This window comes from Cebidichthys violaceus, unplaced genomic scaffold, assembly GCF_023349555.1.
Source record: "Cebidichthys violaceus isolate CVI_PGR_0920_01 unplaced genomic scaffold, fCebVio1.0.p SCAF_7, whole genome shotgun sequence".
NCBI classification, from domain to species: domain Eukaryota; kingdom Metazoa; phylum Chordata; class Actinopteri; order Perciformes; family Stichaeidae; genus Cebidichthys; species Cebidichthys violaceus.
In genome coordinates this window covers 16,806,209-16,826,453 of record NW_027176927.1, presented here as the reverse complement: position 1 = coordinate 16,826,453, position 20,245 = coordinate 16,806,209, and the positions used below count along the sequence as shown (strand labels likewise).

At 45.8% G+C, this 20,245-nt stretch overlaps 1 protein-coding gene across 1 annotated transcript in view; it reads left to right on the top strand.

The window, feature by feature from the left end:
* The window catches only part of LOC137890842 (RNA-binding motif, single-stranded-interacting protein 3-like), a 106,369-nt gene that overhangs the window by 11,223 nt on the left and 74,901 nt on the right, over positions 1-20,245 (top strand). The window contains exon 2 of the mRNA XM_068735107.1: positions 19,874-20,070. Within this exon, the coding sequence (XP_068591208.1) occupies positions 19,874-20,070 (197 nt within the window). The remainder of the gene's footprint in view (positions 1-19,873; positions 20,071-20,245) is intronic.

The window sequence follows — 20,245 nt, the reverse complement described above, 5'->3', positions numbered from 1 at the left end:
GACGCCTTAAACCACTCAGTCATTTCTATTTCTACTTGTTTTGTTTCAATGTTGCCACATCGATATTCAAGAATAAAGAATGATACATTCCTCAGATATATATAATCATAAAACCAGGTAAATATTCAACCCGAGCACGGACAGTGCCTTCTCTTCCATACTCCAGTGTCTCACCCTACTGGCTGCTAAACAGTGACAGCGTTTCATCTTGTGTCACTTACCTGCAAGCACACAGGACACATTTTCTGCATGCCCAGCAGCATAGTTGGACAGCTCCAAGTGTGGACAAACTCTGGAGCTCAACCTCTGTACTTATTCTTTCTCAGGCTGAGAGGAATATATAAAGAAACACAGTTAAACTCTATAAAAGTGCCACGCTGTTTGCCCTTACAGACAGTTTAGCCTGGTTACAGACACACTCTTGTCTCTGAGCCAGAGGTGGCTGGCAAGGCCAAACATCTCCTATTCCCTGCTAATGAAATCCGGAATAAAACCCTCCCTACTTGGCTTGAACCCTACACACACACACACACACACACACACACACACACACACACACACACACACACACACACACACACACACACACACACACACACACACACACACACAATTGCACAACTACAAACACAGACAACCACTCTCCAGGGTTCTGGTGCACCCACCCACACACACACACACACATACACACACACACACACACACACACTAACACTCACAGAACCCCTGCAGTCCCAGCCAGGGATTATCCTAGGAAAACACTCCTTTTGTTGGGCCCCAGTCAAATTACTTTTCAGAGCTCTCATGCTTTTATCAGAGCTGTCTACGTAACTATGTGTATGTCCGTGTGTGTGTGTGTGTGTGTGCGTGTGCACGTGGGTATGCATGCTAAGGCAGTCCAAACATAGGCTGTTGCTGATTGCAGGGAGCACATCCAAAGCGAATGGTCACTAATGACTAAGTAAGCTGTTTATATTGCCCTCAGTATTTATGTGTGTGTGTGTGTGTGTGTGTGTGTGTGTGTGTGTGAGATTGCGTGAGTGCGTCTACTCACATGCCAGTGGTTTTTCTAAAGAGTAGTACGTCACCAAATCACCATGTTGCGTTGCCTGTTGGCAGGCTGCTCCGGTGTTTGGGACATTTCAACTTGACATTTGTGAATAAAGACACTGATGCTTATAAACACGGTTCAAATTGCACTTCCTGTCGGCCTTGCTGCTCCCGGGACTCCAGCCCCCTCTTGTCGAAAAAATTTTGGGGAAGTTCTGCACGACTACTTCCACGACCTCGCTAGAAGAACAACAGCATCAACAACACTTCGAACGCTTCCAAATACTGTACTTGCTTTGGCTTAAACATAACCGAAGCTTTACCACAGGGTTGACCGATCAGGGAAATGCTCACATGTGTTGTTTTATTCTCCGAGCAGTGGTGCGTCTGAAGAGTGACCATTCTTGTTCTTTTGGTACGAGGACTCGCGTGGCGTTCAGGGAGACCTCCGTAACGACTGCCAATGTACAGTCGTACTTTTTTGTTCTGCGGATAATTCATTTCTGGGGTACCAACTCTCCGCCTGGGCAACGGCCAACTCGGTCGACTGGGCACAGATTGTGAAGCCACATTCAGCTTCTATTCATTCACTCTACCGGCTTCTCCTCGGGGACGACCGGCCTCTTTCAAAGTTGTGTGAGAGTTTGTTTCGGTGTGCGACTGCCACTTTCCGCGAGTGTAAGCGTGTTCCAGAGCGTTGTGCGATGTGCCCGAGACGCAGAGAGATGAGGCGAGAGTGCCAACGTGAGAGATAAACAGAGACTAAACAACGAGAGAGGAGAAGTGAAGCGTGCGCATGTGTACGTGTGTGCCGAGGGTGCAAACTAGCTTTGTAGCTCTCAGTGAAGTGTTGATTTAAGTGGAAGTGGAGGGAGGAGATGGGATAAAAGGCCTCACTAGATTAGGCTGGCACACACTACTGAGGCGCGCTGTACTGCCTGGCCTTTCAGCGCTCTCTGCACTGAGCCTGTGTGTGTGTGTGTGTGTGTGTGTGTGTGTGTGTGTGTGTGTGTGTGAGTGAGTGTGTGAGTGTGAGAGACTAGTACTTGTGTGACGATGTTGAGGACGCTCGAGTTGGGATTTGTGTGTGAAACGGTTGGATGCAGTTACTCTACTGCTGATACTGGTGCAGCTGTACAATAAAGCAGCAGATTAGCGGACCACTATAAGAGCACCGAGGACACTAATCACAGTTCTGACATCTCAGCAATATCCTGTGCTGTACATAGTGTGTGCGTTACCACGGTGAAGTGCCGCTGTCGAGAGGTGGAGGTTTTTTACGGCGTCATCCGCAGTTCTGTACGTCCCAACTGAATTCTACACATTCTTTGGAGGGGAGATGGGAAATAGATTACAGACTTTGCAGCTGTTATCTTTTTTTTTTTTTTTTTCCTCCATCTTTTAATATACTTATAATCGTGCAGCTTCTGCCAGCAGGAGGCTGAATTACTGCATATTCAAGCTCCGCCGACCAGACGCCCCACTGTTTAAGTCAAGGTGGTCTCCAACAATAACAGTTCAGTGGCTAAGCTGTTTGCAGAACCGTCTCTCCACGTCGATCTCTCTGTGTGTAGGAGACCTGGTTTCAAAGGCTTGAGGTGTGCTGGATTCATCTTGAACAGACAACACAACAGCTTCAAAAGGGGCATCAGTCGTGTTCAAATTTTAAAAAAAAAGAAAGTCAGCCGTCCTCCTGCTTTTTCAAATATCGAACGTGCATTCCACTGCTCTTTAGCCAGGGCTTTTAGAGAGCAGCAGCAGCAGCTCAGGTATTATTGGCAGGGTGTGTGTGTGTGCAGTACGGTTTAACAATCATCTGGCCTTTATTATTAACATAACAGTGCTTTAAACACAGCTCAATGAGCACCAGTCTCTGGGCTGTCACATTTTGGCAGCAGGTGACAGTTAACGGAAACCGCTGCTAAATGATGGTTCACAATAAATCTTTATTTTCTTTTTTGTTTGCCTCTGTTTTGCTGCTGAAAGTCCACCGCCATGCTGAACCGTTGGGATGAGACGGAGACGTTAGTCTGCTGCACATGGTACAGAAGCAATCTGCATATTTCATTGATTTAACTTCCTGTATGAATAATTAAGACCCCGGGAGGCATTATCTCCTTGTGCATGTGTGTTTGAGTGCTTGTATGCACATGCTCAGTCGTCTATAGCCTTGTATGTAGCGCGTAGCTCGTGTTTGCATTTAGGCCTACTTATTATGTAGTGTGCTCATTAACACGATGTTCCTTATGCAGTATGCACGGCGGGGCGTCGACGCAGAAGTGCCAGAGTACATTAGGAAGACTTTCTTATCAAAGCTCGACATTGTTTTTGGACTCTGCATCTCTGTGTCCGTGGGTGTTTCTGAGGGTTCCTGCTGTCATTTGTGCTGTTTTTGGGGATGGCCTATGAGTCACGGGGACTGACTCCTTCCAACACAGATTTAATCAGATTTCCCAAACCATCGAAATACCGACATCACCGCATTTTGTAATCTTCTAGCCTTTTCCTGTTCAGCTCAATCTATAATATATCTTTATCGCTTTCTTCCTGTTGTTGTTTTGGTTCTCGCACAAAGATGTATGTCCAGGGCTGTGAGGTGCTTTGACCTGGGTTTTTAAGAGGAATCCTGAGACAATGCATCTGAATTAAAATGGGAACAAGTGACCCATTGCCCAAAATCATCTCTAATGCCTGAACCCCATTTGTGTGAGTCAATGCCAGGCACCAATGCACACTTTAACATCACTTAATATATACAGATCTAAATGTTCCTGTTGGATAAGCACCAGCAGCAGATACATGCAGTTACATAATACACACATAGCACCTGATATATGGACATTTTTACAGCTTTATTATAATCCAATTACTTTTGCAGCAGTGCTGTGTGAATCCCCTCTGCCCTGCTTGCTGAGTTATTCTACCTTTTTTTCTTTAACTGATGTCTCATCGTTTCTAACTTTTGAATGAATCCTCATAAAGTAAGAAAAATAAGACAAATGAGATTTTATGAGGATTGTAAAATCTCAGGCACTAGCATGCACACAGGCAGGCGTAAATGAGATGTACAACAAGTATTTGTGTGTGATAAGATGATGTATCTTCACCACACACACACACACACACACACACACACACACAGCGGCTGTCAACTGCTAGATTAGATGCAGTGGAGGAGCCGAGTACAACAGGAGGAGCAGTCAGTGCACCGCTGTGACACAAAATACTAACTGTAGCACTCTTACCAATACCAACCCCCGAATTATCCTCTCAGCAGAGGTCTCTCTCGGTCCTCGCTGTCTCTCCAGAGTAGAAACTGGTGGTGTGGAGGACTCAGCCAGCCAGACCCACCTGCGCACAAGACATGCGATAACTAATTCTGCTTTGTTCCGTAGAGAACATGGAGAGAATGCAGATGTAATCTGATGCCGTTGTCTTCAGTCTGAGGGATTTAAGGTGCGGACGCGGCTAACTTTGCCACCAGTCTGTCCGATTCCTCTTACGGTGGTTTTGTGTTAAAGCTGATCACACTGACGACTTTGGTTTTTGCAATATCTCAAAAGCACCACAGTGGATTAAATACTAAGAAGACAGAGGTGAAACGGCAACCGATCTCGTTATTGCAATGCACTAAATGATTCCAGAGGATTACTTTCAAAAAGTCAATGTATTCCACCAACGGATGTCCCTGGTCGTGGGACGCTGTGGCCGAGTACTTTCCAGGGTTTGTTGTGCAAGCGCAGGTTGAGTGGCAGGTACTTGAAAAACAAGGAAGTGATAGAGGAACATACAACAGAGAATACCATGGAAGCACTGAGGTGCGTGCAGCTGTGTAGCCCTCACAGACGCACTGCAGTGGGCACAGCGGCGCACGCTACACAGAAGAATATGAGTCCACATCACAGCATAATGGACGGAACGTAATGACACCGATCTCCCTCACTTAGTGTCTTAGTGAATACGAGTTAAGCTGCAGGCCTAAGTGGAGCAGGCCCAGGTGGTGTTGGTTACAGTCTGGTGGAGGTGTCTGGTGGTCTGTGCCTCCACAGAGGATGCTCGGTCAAAGAAGTCAAAGCACACCAGCAGAGGAGACGCAGAGGAGACGCAGAGGAAATAAAGGAGAGGATCAGAGTTAGGGGGGACTAAGGCACCGATAAGGCAGAGAGGAGAAGAAAGGGGGGCAGGGGAACATGTGAATAAGCTCGTAAGAGTAGAGTGGTTTCACTCCCTGGTGTATACAGAGGGAGAGTCGCTCCCTGATGTACACTGAAAACATTTTGCTTTCTCAAATCCATATGTCACTTTCCCGTCCTGGATCATATATTCTCCTCAGTGTTCACTTTAATTGCTCTCAGCAATTACTCCTTTGACTTATTTCTGAGACGTATATCATCGGAGCTTTATTGCTCGGGCGCTACGATTCTTAATCCATCACGTTTTATTATTGCTTATGGTTTTCGTGCCCAAGGAAGCTTATTCACCTTCTAGGATGCAATAGTGTAAAAAAGTAAAATGATGAAATGATACACTCGATAGATAACGTGAGCGATGTTGTAGTCAGACAAGACATCGTGTTGTTCGGAAAGCTGAAAGACGGTCACGCAGATTTCGAAACATGCAATCTGGACCAGAGGCAGGGAGGCCGGCTGAATTACAGATTGAGTGTCAAACCCAGACAGAAGGGAAACGGGGCTGACAAAAGTGGAGAGGCAAAACAAGACGAAGCAACGGAGGCAGACTCTTGCTTTCTTCCAAAGTACAGCCACAAGCTGTTGGTCTCAGTCTGCCAACCGAGCTCAACTTCCCAGCCATAGATAAGCTGCTGTGTGTGTGTGTGTGTGTGTGTGTGTGTGTGGGGGGGGGGGGGCTACATAATTCATATGCATAGCCAAATCAAGATCTAGAGATTATCATGACCAGTGGCACCAAAGAGGAGAGGAGAGGAAGGGATGGAAGAAGAGGAACAGGAGAGAGAAGGAAAGTGTGTGTGTGTGTGTGTGTGTGTGTGTGTGTGTGTGTGTGTGTGTGTGTGTGTGTGTAAAAGTTAGCAAGGATACAAATGCAGTTACAGATTACAGAGAATCAACTCGTTTGTATTCACCCCACACTAACCTGTATGCACCAGCATGTGTTCATTCCCATAGGCTCCCAGTGTATCACCCTCTCCTCCCTCTGTTTCTCTATCTCCAGTCAATAGCTGCCTCCCTCCCTCTTTTACTTTCAAGGAAGGGTAATCCCTCTTGTAGCTAATGTGCTGTGACATTTCATGGTACAATAGGATTTGGGGGACGCTGTGTATTCTCATGGTGCCGGGGTCTAGCTGATAACCTCGCTGTCTGGGTGATTTTGGACTGCAACAACTCTTGGACTAGTTGTTGTTTTTTTGTCTTATCTCACATTGGAAATCTAATTATCAAGATGGAAATGAAATCACAATAATACAGACTGAGGTCAGGGTTTGGGGGTAACCGCTATAACCACATACGGTCACACAATACTGTAAATAAAAAGAGGGATGATTGTTTGGATCATAGATTTAACATGACATCAGCTGCCATGATACAGACTCATAGTAGAGTGGATCGGACGGGCAATATAATCATTATTCAGATCTGACAAGAGCTGATTTTGCCTCAATTTTGTTGACGGAGCAAAAAAGACTCATTCCTGTAAAAGATAGGTGTCATATCTGGACAGAACGTCTCACTTTTAAATGAAGGCAGAGTATTGGGGCATGAGCTGCGATATGATCCAGATTGCAGGGCTTCCCTTTGGATCGGCTGCGGGACGAAGCGCTTATCTCACCAGCGGCGCTGATGTGTGAGGATACGGTGGGCGGGAAACGTGCTCATCAGCCTTCAGGCACAGATATGATGCTGCCAGAGCGCCTTCAGCTGGACGCTGTTCAGTGAGGGCGACGTAGGGAGAGATGCATGTTGAACGCCCTAACCCATCTTCCAGGGTTCGCCAGCAGAACAATCCTCCAACACAATTCGCCGACTTCTGGTTGCTTTACGACACAACTGGAGCCATCTGCACACAAAGTCACACCCCGGACAGCGTTGTGTTCACACTGGTGGTGTTTGATGAACAGGATGCCAGTTAACTATTTAAAAAAAAAAAAAAAAGACATTCTAAATGTCCTCATTGATGCCTGATAAACTGTGCAGACTTTAATTTTAGTAAAGGGCTTCGCTCATATTGGCACAGCTACGGTGAATAAACAGCCTCTTACTGTAATCAAAATAAGAACAAATTTGCTTTTATGAGGCTATTACATGACAATAATGACTCCTTATTCCCTGATATTTCCAACAATAGTAAAGCCTTGATTCACAACCTGTCTGTATCCTCTATGCAAAGTCAGGCCTTAAATCAATGACTGACTTTAATCCTGCGTCGGACGTCTTCCTCGGCTAAACGCAGATTACAGCCGGAGTGAGCCCGGTGTTCATGTAGCTAACAGTCATACGAGGGGACTAACGTCGCGTCGCTTTGATTCGCCGTGAGATTTGTTTTGGAAAGCGTGACGGCGAGCGTGAGACAGGACGCAGGCTGAGAAGTGTCACGCCCACATTCATGAGACAGGGCTGTCAGGCGAGCCTATTGCTGTTTTGGCTGACTGCGTTATACCTGGAGGGAACGCGACGCTGCCGCCACTACACTGCAGCCAATTTAGCTGGAGCACAGCTGCTAAGAGGCTCCCCAAGGTGTGTGTGTGTGTGTGTGTGTGTGTGTGTGTGTGTGTGTGTGTGTGCGTGTGTGTGTGTGTGTGTGTGTGTGTGTGTGTGTGTGTGTGTGTGTGTGTGTGTGTGTGTGTGTGTGTGTGTGTGTGTGTGTGCGCGCTTCAGGATTAAGCCACAGCACCAATTAAAGCCTCAGACTGGTTTTTAAAGGATAAATTATTAACAGCAGAAGTGACCTCTCTGGTGGCCTTTCCTCCCTCCTCTGCTAGTCTCCTCTCCTCTCCGACCTTCCTTTCCTTGCGTCAAACCGGCCTTCCTTCCCTCACAGCATCTTCTCTTTCTTTGCCTTCGCTTTTGTTTTTGCTATTTACCAGCGTCCCTCACAACCTCTAAAAGATTATGGGCAAATTAAAAAAAAAAGCAGGTGCCATATTTTGTTTGTCCCTAAAATTGCATTTTAAAATGTAAACTTCCATCTTGTCACTATAGGCTAAAGAAAAGCAACGGCACATATAGAGATGTGTTTCATCGTGTCTGTTCACTGGGATGTTTGTCTTCTAGATGTGTTGTTTTCCCTCGCTGGATACTTTGGTATATTAATGCCTCCAGGATACAGTTGGGCTTGATTGTTGCTCTCTGCAGCTGTTTCCCCTTATTCCCTCTTTGTTCAATAGTAAAAGCATGTTAGCCAGTAATGGATACTTTTAACCTTTTCCAGGTAATTTGATCAGGCCTTTAAATCAATCCGAGCACACAAACTGTCTTTGTAATGATCGGTGAATTCGTCGATTGTTTTCTAAATGGGCGAACCGTGTCTCTTTTCTAAATTTGATGAATTGTTCGATACTGAATTCTGAGTTATGAACGTTATCTGTGTCATCTCTCACAGGGACCAACGAGGAGGAGGAGTTGAAATGGTTTGGATGTATTTAACACCGGGGTTACTTCACGCTGTCATTTAGTATTCCAGCAAATAGAATTTCCTGTGGAAAACGGCACGCCGTCCCTCACGATGTCGTGTTGGTCCAGTGGCTCGTCATAATCCAGATGCAATTTGTTTTGGCAGTTGACTCTATTAACATGCTGTTGGAACACGGTGCACGGAATATAAATGGTGAGTTTTCATTGCAGTAGTAGTTGCAGTGTGGGGACATTTCTGAAAGAAGAGTGTAAAATCAGCAGGGCCTTACTCGTCTCCAGTGCTGGTTGTTGCGTTGGGCTAGAAGAGGACATTTAGTCCGCTTATGTCAACATTTGCCCGGTTTTTAGAAATATTGTGAAAGCAATATCACCAAATAGATATCATTTTATGGTCAGAAACACAGACACAACATTCAGTCAACTTCGTTATGCCATCAACTGACATTATTGAGTCTTTTCATCGAGGCAGAGGGGAGTCCCTACGGACCTAGACGTCACTGATCTTGACGTCGTTCACCCGGTTGTCTCACCCGGTTGTCTCACCGCTCTCTTGGTTGCGATAGTTTATGTTATCTTATTTTATCTCTTATTGGATGCAGATATGAGGCTCCTGCTCCACTAGTCTCATGTCAATGTGTCCTTGAGCAAGACACTTAACCCCAAAATGTCTCCCGTAGCTGCGTCTACGGTGTGTAGATAGATACGGAATTGTAAGTCGCTTTGGATAAAAGCGTCTGCTAAATGACTGTAATGTAATGTAAATGTGTATGATCGGTTTTCTTTGGTGCATGTAATGGTTTGACAAGGGTTTCTGACAAGGTAATGATATATATATTATATCTGTTTTTTTATTGGAATGGTCGGGTTTTAAGTTGTGACCGGGCTGGAAACTGATCCGGCCCCCCCACTGCTCGTGTCACGTCAATCACGTCTAGTCGAGCTGTGTTATGTATTTATCTCTTCCACATTTGTCTTAGACGTTTCTGTCTAATCTTCAACCTGAGGAATAAAGAAGCTAATGATCGACTGAGCTCTGCCTCTTTTACCCAGACATCCTCAGTTCATCATCTGATCTCAGTCAGCGGGCTTGGATTCCACTCGATGTGTTCTTACACTCTGATCTTTTCCTCCCTGCCTCCATCATCCCCCCGCCCCTCCCTCTTCTTCTCTGCTCCCCTGAATATTTGCTCCTCTCAGATCTGATGAAGGAATTTAATTAGAGCAGAGAGAGAAACAGGAAGGAGAGGGTGACACAGTGAGGGAAGGATGCTTCAGTAATAATGAATTGTCAGTGACCCCGGGAGCAGACGAGGTGAAGATAAGTGTGTTTGAATCAGACCTGGTCGATGTGGAGGAGAGAGGCGTATTGAACCTTGTTACTACATTAGACGAGACTGTAGTGGTGCATTGACGCCGCAACATTGCTTCACTTAACAAGTGAAATTACCGGTAACCCCTGAAGTACCCATGCGGGATCACGGGTTGAGTGTGCGCAGACGCCCACTGCAGCATCACATGTCTCTGTTTGCTTCCACAGCTCAGTGAGAAACAAGGAGTCCTTGTTTACAGCGTTTTTCATATGACTCCCATTAGCATAGATTGTGTTGATAGAATACATCCAGCTGTGTCCTGTTGTTGAGCGCCAACACACAGCCTACAATTGAGATGCATGCGTGTTTATAACTTTCCTAATTCTCGGCTCAATAATGGACGACAATTGAATGCTTCCCAGGAAGGCTGGAGGTTCATACTTCTCTGTTATTTTTATGTTTTGTTTTCAACAAAAGCTCGTCGTTTTTCTCCAGTTTGCTCGCTAATTTCTAGCCGTGTAAATGTTTGGAGGCAAGTCACAACATTTTTACAGAAATTATTTTGTATGTGTCAGCTGTTGCTCTATTTCATGTTTAGTGCTAATTATAAAATACGTTGCATGTTGTGAATACCATTATATCTGCTACATGTTCTGAGATTCGTACTGCCGTTGTGAGCATGTTAGCACGCTGACATTAGCGCTTAGCTATATTAGCTACTATCGACTGCTACCTACTGTGCTTTTCCACAACTTCCACCTCTGCAATAGACTTTCACGGCACAATCTAATCACCAACTCCTGACATGATGTCTTAGCTGCCTCCTGTAGTGCGATACGTTGCGGTCACCTTCCCTGTTGCCTTGTATGTCCTCATAATAGGCGACGGTGTATACCTCGACCTGTGACTGTGCTTTTAAAGACATTTTAATTGAATGCTAATGAGAGTAGACCCCACTAAACATGCAGTGCAATTGCACACACACACACACCTGCTAGTTGCTATCTTTTCAGTTTGTCATTGCTGCTGTAAGAAGAGGAGCGCGCACACACACACACACACACACACACACACACACACACACACACACACACACGGCTGTTCCTATCTCTTCAGCTTCTCATTGTTGCCGTGGAGAAACAGTATTCTGTCTGCACACTTATTCTATAGTCTCCATTCTTTGACCTGACGCTATATAAGCATTCTGTCTTATTCGTGTGCCCTCTCATTCTGATGGTAATTTGACTGCCTGAAAGGACTGCAGAGGATTGCTCTGTCTCGTTCGACAAAATACGCTAAAAAGTCATTCCTGGGATTAAAAAAAAAAAAAAAAGAAGAAGCTCCGCGGTGGAGTTCCAGGGCTCTGTTGTCATCTCTGCAGTTGCCCGTCGGCCCCCTGTTCATATGCAAATCAGCCAGAGCTTGATTGTTTCCTCATATTTTAATCTCCTGCACGGCGTTGGAGGAGAGGTGGGGGGGGGGGGGGTACATAGAAGAGATGAGACGAGAGGAAAAGAGATGATGGACCAGGAAAAGAAGAAAGGGCAGAGGCTGTCGGCAGCCGAGGAATGGAGAAGAGTAGAGAGTCGAAGACAAAAGACGAGGAGATGAAGTTATGTTGGAGGAGGAGGAGGAGAGCAAAAATGTTTGACCGGAAACAGCGAAGAGGTGGGGGACATGTGAGGGCAGGAAGATATTATTAATATGCAAGGAGAAGACAATAACATTAAGCGGGATATAAGCGCCGCTGGATGATAAGCGGCAGCTAGGAATATATAGTACAGCTATAAGGAGTTCATTAGCGATGACGGAGAACTGCTGCTGCAGTTGAAGCTCACCGTTTAACATTGCTTCAGTTTAAACTTTGAGGGGAGTCACTAAAGAACAATGAAGCCTCCTTACTTTCATGTGGTTCTGAATGAAACCAATCAGGAAGCCCGTCTGCTGCCGCTCGTCACGCACACACTGCAGGGTGGAACCACTGACCAGGGGGCAACAAGAGGAGGAGCCAGAGAGACTTTTCTTGAATAAACTAATGAATCATTTGCATAAATATACATAATAAAAGAGCTTTGTGCAAAGCTCCTCTTCACTATGCATTTTTCCCACCCTTTTTGTAACTTGCATGCTAGAGGTCATGCAATTAAAAATGTAGCATATGTTATTTTTTAGGGGGGGGAATATCCCCCACTTCAGACAGCAAAGGCAACACGTATGCAAGAAAATAGCTTCGCGAGGACTCCAATCTGAGCCAACACTTGCACAGTACGTACCGTATGTTCAGTATATGACTCGTGTGCATTGGCAAAATCCGAGGCCATGATCCCAGTACGGACATTTGAACTGATGAAACACTGGAACCTACTACTGTGCACTGTTCTGCACTGTTATGGCTTTTTTGGAAGCACTGTCTCAGCCAGGTATATCACATACCCACAACTCATCCACACAAATACGGAATATACCCAAATATAGACACAGTCTTTTGCACAACCTCATTTTAGTGTGTTGTTTTTTCCCACAACCACACACAAACACTCGCACACAGCCTTGACCCCAAGAACAATAGCCGTGCAGCTCAGATTCAAATCAGTCTCAAGTTAAACAGCTCTTCTGTAAACTCACACATAGCCCTGCACCCCCCCCTCGCTCTGACCTTCTCCAAAACACAGCCACAGGAATTCACTGAGAGTTCAGCAGCGTCACCGCGGCCCTTCCATCATCTCCTTATCTCCCACCAGGTCAGCCAGCGCCAGGCCCAAACTCCACGTCCCCCTGGGATGTTTGTGCAACTTGTTTATGACAGTCCAAGTGTTGTTGATGCTTTTGTTGCCGATGTTAACAAGAGAGATAGAGAGGTGGAGGACTGGAACATGGCGTTCCACTGGGAAGCAACCTAGACGACCTTGTCTTCTAGAGAGGCGGAGGAAAACGGGGGGAGAGGTGAGAAAGGACAGACAGAGGAAGCACGTGAAATGTAATGGCGGTCGGATGAACAGGCAGAAGGCATTCGACAGCAGGACGAGAGATCAGCATTAGTGTGAGTGGCTTCACCGCAGGAACACAGACCCTGTTTCCAGAAGAACTTTACGCTACTTCTTCAATTTCATTTTAAAAGCCGTAGAAATCTTCTTCTGATGAGAAGAAGAAAAAAAAATAGGCCATGCAGACAATATTCTGATTGGTCCGTTTTCTGCATTGCTAATTGAAGTGATCTTTTTTTTTTTCCTCCATTCTGATTGACCTTTCAAGCATCTGAAGTCTGATGAAACTTGCAGACACCCTGGTACAACACGATATCCACTTATTTCTGCAGAGCGTCTGCCGTGTCCTGTACAACTTCAGCAGACTTAAATTACAACAATTATGGCTGTATTAGCTCGGGGGTGTGGTTAAATCTAGTGTTACCCTCGTTAAATACAGTCGGCGCGGTATGTTGTCCGGTGACAAACATTTGCTATGTATTTTAACTTCAGATTTATTCAGCTACGTTACTGTAACCGGCATGAAAAGAGCTCTTTGATTCACATGAATGAAACATGCAGACACTGTGTGATTAGCTCACATCTTGGCCACTTGGTTAATAGTGCTGTTCTTGTAAGAGCGAACTTAAACCCAAATTCTTTTCCCGGGATTCCAAGCTTCCCCTGCAACTGGACTTTAATATGATTTTATTAAATAACTCTCAGGTCTAATTTACCCTCCAGGCTAATCACAGGCTATACCTCTAGCCTACACATTCCTCAACTTGACACTTGTGTCCAGTGTCGGGTATCATTAGGCTTGTCTCCAAGAAGGCTATTTATACCTGTACACAGCAATAACTGAACTTGCTGCAGTCTCCCCCAACATAGATACGCCATGTTTCCCTCCTTTATTTTAATAATGTAAATTATGTATGTTCTGCGTGGTAATCGCAACACCCTGAGGCCACATCTCCCAGTCCAACAAGACCTGGACACCACGGTTTGGCAATCAAGTTATATTTCTGTAGAATTCCTGAAAAGATGATTTGTTGTCTTTTCAACGTTTCCGACAGAAGCAGCAGCCGAGGCTTAATTCAGCCGCTCATGTAATCGCTAAACGAGGACGGTGTGTATATATATATCGGGAGCCGTGTTTCCATTCCGATGTATTCATAAGCTCTTCCTTAAACCCTTCGGCTGCTGTGTTTAGAGGCACAGAGAGTAAGAGGGAATCTCAGCGCTGGACCCAAAAATAGCCCGCATTCTTTCCTCTGTGTTTCAGGAAGCATCAGAAGAGGCCGGAGCAAACCCGCGCTCCCATGCCCCCCTCTTTCCTCTCTCCGTTATCCCATCCTCTTTCCCCGTCGCCGTTTTCTCTCACCTCTCGTCTTCAGCGGTCCCTCTTTCACCATCTCTCTACCCCTTCATTTCTACCTTTCACCCAGAGTTCACTCCTCTCTGGTGACTGCGCAGCTTGTTTTCCCTCTACTCTCCTTCCTTCCTACCATCACTTAGTGAGCCTTTCCATCCCTCCGTCTGTAATGGACTCACACTGGATACAGCTCTGTTTGATCCTCGTTAATGGCTCCGCATTAGTGAGAAAGATTACGTCGCATCATATTAAATGCACATGGAGGAGCATATACTGCCAGAGATGGGCCTTGTTAAATGTACAGACAAGCTTTACAGCTACAGCAGCAGATGAATGGACTCATTGTTGACCATTACTGTAATGGGTGTGGGTCTCTTTATCTTTGCAGCTCTGTCTAGCTCAAACAAAGGTAAATGTGCACGGATATAACAGCAGCACACTGACACACCCGAAGCCTCAGTATGCAAGAACGAAAATCAACCTCAGCAAGGTCAATGTACTTTTACTGGAACTCTGGAAGCAACTGAGGTGTGTGTGTGTGTGTGTGTGTGTGTGTGTGTGTGTGTGTGTGTGTGTGTGTGTGTGTGTGTGTGTGTGTGTTCATGGGAATGAGGGTTAGTTGAAAGCCATGTTCAGGGCTCTCCAGGAGCTGCTCATTGTTTGGAAAGTAGAGAACTCCGTAGGGACAAGAGGGCTATCTATAGATGTGTGCACGGATGTGAGTTCAGTTGCAGACATCTGAGTGTGTGTGTGTGTGTGTGTGTGTGTTCTAACCCAGCCCTGAATAAACTAGGGGATGTGTAGAGAGGAAAGGAAGCGCGTAAAGGAATAGATAAGAGGTAAGTAGAATAGGTAGAGGAGAGGCCCGGTCGCATCAGCATTTAAGATGGACGCAAAGCCACACAAATTGTTTGCGTCAAATTGATAGCGAGCCATTTTGACAGTGTTGAGGAAACGTAGATCCGATTAAAGCTATTGTAGCTCATTAGCTGGTGTTGCAACATCATCTTATTTTTTAACCCTCTTTTTGGATATTAACCGCTCCACCAAAGAGGAACGTTTTGCTGGCAGTTATGAGACAGGAAATGATCGTACAACTGTGTTCTCATAATAGACGGCGTGAGCTTTGTCCCATTAGTGACCCAGCTAACGAGCTCGTTGACTGAAAGGTAGCAAGATGAGACCAGAGACGGCAGTTGTTTAAAAGAAATAGAGAGTGATTAATAGTGAGGTCTATCAAAGACAGAAACAACATTAACTGTCATCGTAGGTGTATTAAGAGATGCGCTTTATACATTTATTTTTTTTTACTTGCCAACAAGTCACTGAAATTGTTTTCCTCAGCCCTCTTTGCATTCATCCAGACAAATACACGCTCATTAGGTAGTCAGCAGCATGCACATACATGACGCCGTGCAGAGATGTTCTGCGGCGTGTTTGCTCACAGGCTCAGCCGTGCATGAAATCTGCGAAGACCCGGTGACTGTGTTTGCTTTGTGTCTCTGCCTCTGAGCCTTTTTCCCCACCGCGCGAGCTGCTCCACTGTACTAAGTGTGTCAACAATACCAGCTGAGAGGCAGCCTTCAGTCCACACACTCTCGACTGCAGGGTAATCCATAAAAGAGAGGAACTGGGAGGGAAGAAGAGAAGGGAGGGAGATAGAAATATACAGCGAGTATGTGGGAAGTGGAAGGATGGAGGTGAAAGGAGCAAGAGATTGAGCGACGGTGGAGGGGAATTTGAGAGAGAGAGAGAGAGAGAGAGAGAGAGAGAGAGAGAGAGAGAGATATTTCACTGTTTCAAAGGATTTCCCTATCACAGTCTCTGACACATTACATATAGAGCTCACTATCGGCCCGGCTCTGACAGCTGCACAAATTGGCTAAAAGAGGTTCTCTGGGCAAGGCCTTTGATCAGGTGTGTGTGTGTGTGTGTGTGTGTGTGTGTGTGTGTGTGTGTGTGTGTGTGTGTGTGTGTGTGTCGTGTCAGCGAGTGAGAGGAAGGGGACAGATTGTGTACATTTTGTGCATACCTGGACATCTCAGTCTGTGCGAGTGGAAAGAACCCCATCCTATTCTCTTCTCCAAATCCCGGGGGAAAGAAATGAACGTAGGTAGATGAGGCTGTGTGACAGCGAGTGTGTTCCTGCCTGTAGTGAATGTGCCGGCATGTTTGCGACCTGTCTCATCCTCGGCATGTTATAGCTTTGTATTCCAGTGATATTTCTCTTTCAGAGTTCAGCTCGGCGGTCTTTTATTTGTGTCCGACTCTTCCCGTCGAACATGTATCCGCGTTATCTCTCGGAGGTGGTCGGTAAACAAAGCCGTTGTTTAAAAGGCTGGTATCAGAACAGCCCTCGACACAGTTCAGGCTTTGAAGCGGCGAGGCTTCCATTATCATGATCACAGAAGTCTGCACGCACCTCTCGGTACAAATCACGCACTGGTTGGCACTGAGAAGCTCCTCTGGAGGAATTTGGATGTTTTGCTCAGTCTTCAATAAGAATGCAGCTTCAGGATATCAGTCAACGTTTCGCTCGTCACTCTTTACAGTTATGATATTAACACATTTCAGTTCTCGGGATGTGCTGACGTTTTAGACTCAGTTTTTTGGCTGGTGGTAAAATATTATTATCCAACTATTGTTGGATGGAATTGTGTACACACACATTCAAGAGGGTACATTTTAATGACTTTGATGATCCACAGGGTGACACTTTTTCATTAGAAGTTTCAAAAACTATTTAATGGATTTCCATTCACTTTGGCACAGACCTTGATGTTACCCTCAGGATGAATTGTAATAACCTTTGTGGATCCATTAACTTTTCATCTAGCACCATCATAAGGTCTGATTTTTATTTAGCCAATACAAGGTTACAAGGTTTGTATTCGTCGTACGACAGAGTCGCACAACGACATTTAGTTTGTGGTCCCAATTTGCTAACGAACAACAACAAACTACACTATATATGGAGACTGGAGGATGAATTAGGAGTTTCATAGCCGGAGGAAAGAAGATGCTTTGAAGTCTGGCGGACACTTCTGTGTCTCTTTCCACACGGCGGTCGGGTGAACAGGTTGTGGCTGGGGTGGGCTTTGTCTTATAATGACCTCTTTAGCTCTTCACAGGCTCCTCTTCTCACCAACATCAGCGACGCTCTGTGGAGGGGTGCCAGCGATGTTCTGGGTGGTTTGGATCGCTCGCTGTAGAGCCCTCCTGTCTTGTGTCAGTTTGTATAATGTCTGCAGTCAGGATGCTTTCTGTTGCTCCTCTGTAAAAGTTGACAAAGAACTTGGCACAGGAATTTTGCCTTCTTAAGTTTCCTTAAGAAATACAGTTGTTTATGAGCCTTCTTCATGTGATGACCATGTTATGCTGATTCTCAGGAATACTTTGTTTATATACTTTCCATACTTATTAAATATCCTCAAAACTAATGGCATTCCCTTAATCTCAGCTGTACTTTATGTTTAGTGCTAATAAGCAAACGTTAACATGCTCACTACGATGGTGATCATGGTGAACATCAGCATGTTAGCGCCGTCATTGTGTGCACGCTAGCATGCTAACGTTAGCATTTCAGTTTTTTGTATTAATGGTTTGATCTATGAAATCACATTTCCACAGAGCCTATGACGGCCTCTTCAATTTGCACCAATACTTCAAAACTCAAAGATATTCAATTTGCATTGATATATGACGAAGGCAAGCAACACATCGTATCCTAAATTTGTAAAACTGGAACCAAAATGTAGACTTGATAAATGACTTAATTACAGGATGGAATTTAATTGAACCAGTCAATTTGAGCACATCATTTCCTCAGTGAACACAGTGTGGGGAGATGATACCACACTGCAAATATAAGGGCTTTAGGAGTCACTTGCAATATGAAGTTGTATTTGTCACAGCCGTTAAAATGAAGCATTACCCAGGGTAGTGGAGAGGCACCTTCTGGACTGTTAGTGGAAGGCATTGCGCAGTAAATGACACTCCTCCACACAGGCACCGTGTCCTTTTACTGCTGCGTCTCTGCTGTACAGTACATGTGTTTGAATCCCGTCAGCGCACTCTGTCTGAGCTGCCAGTGTGTGTGTGTGTGTGTGTGTGTGTGTGTGTGTGTGTGTGTGTGTGTGTGTGTGTGTGTGTGTGTGTGTCACGAATTGTGTGCCAGTTGAGGGAAGTACAGGTAATGGATTAATGTCAGAGCTGGCTCAGGCTCCACATTGCTGTGTGGTAGCAACCTGTCATTATCACAAACACCGGCTCTCACACACACACACACACACACACACACACACACACACACACACACACAAGCTCACACACGCTCTCTAGCATTTGCATACACACATACAAATACACACACACAACACAGTGTACATCACAGCGCCCACACTTCCTGTCTCACCTGTCTCTCTCCCTTCCCTCTGCTTTCGTCCCCCGTCTCTCTGTCGTCATCGTGGCGCACAGTGAACACTGGCTTGTGATCATTTCAAACGGCAGCGGGTTCCTGAACACGTTCCATCCATACAGTGCCTGCAGTGGGACCAATGCTGAGAACAGATTTTTTTGTCGAGCCAGTGTGCGCAAACAACAACGAGGCAGACCCAGTTATTTGAGCGCTGTGGTCATATGAGCCCCCGGGCTTGTTTATTTCCTCCAAACTTCACCTAATAGTTTGTCTGAGGCGGCGGGCAGGCCTGAGTGGGCGCGCACTCTGAACCCATCATCCAAACACTCATTAATCCTCGCACTGCCCTTCTTCCCTGCCAGAAGTGGTCTTCCTATTTAGTCAGCATCGAGCTGTGTAATTGGACGGTGGAGGCCGATAGGAAAGGTTTGAGTAAGTTAGGGGTGATAAAGGTCCCGGGCCTGGATTAAACACTCGCTGGCCTGGTCCGTGCACCCATAATGGGATGCCTGACAGAAACTATTTGAAGCACAGTGAATGTGTCCAACGCAGTGTTGTGTGGTTTCAGACATTTTTACAGGACCGTGAAGTAGGAAAAAGAAAAAGGTATTCTGATCGATGTCTGCCTTCAGTAGGAAACAGGTTAAGTGATCACATATTAAGTTTCACTTCAGACTAAAAGACCCGTCAAAACAGCTTATACAGCTTTTACTGTGCGCTGAGCTCACATGCTCAGAGCGCTCAGTCCACTGACACTCTGTAAACCTCTTCATCTCCAACGAAGCTGCTAAATGGCTCCAGACACTTCCTGTCTACAGCAGGTCGCTCCAGTCACGACGATGACTGAATAGGAGTGTTTGTTGCATCATTATCAAAAGCTGTCTGAAACCGGAGAGGTTCCTGGTGAGATGCAGCGCAGCGTGGCGTCGTTATCGCTACAAGCGCCTGTGTTAAAGCAGATCGATCGGAATGAGAACCGCTAACTACACACGTCCTGAATCCTGAGGTTCATGTGCTTCCTGTTGATTGTGTTGTTTGATGGGTAGAACTCAAGGACATGCATTGAAAAAATATTTTATTGTGACACACTTTATTATGTTGTGATCTGAAGTGACCCCTCCCTTTTTTTTCCTCTCTCTTTATCTCTGCAGCAGTCCTATGCACCTCCCCCTCCGCCCATGGCTCCGCCCAGCCCCGGCACCACAGGAGGAGGAGGAGGAGGAGGAGGAGGTGGAGGAGGAGGAAGTCATGGAGGAGGGCTAGTGGAGCAGCTCAGTAAGACCAACCTGTACATCAGAGGCCTGCCGCCTGCCACCACCGACCAGGACCTCATCAAACTCTGCCAGCCGTGAGTTCTATTCTGTTCTGCTCAGCTCGATCTGAACCGGTCCTCGCTCTGCAGACGCATCCTCCGGTGCAGCTGAACTCAGTTCAGTCCTGCTCGGTTCAGTTCAGCTTGTGGTAATTAGTTTTTGCGTGAGTCCAACAGCAGCTTATCATGAGTATCAACAGTTTGCTCTTGA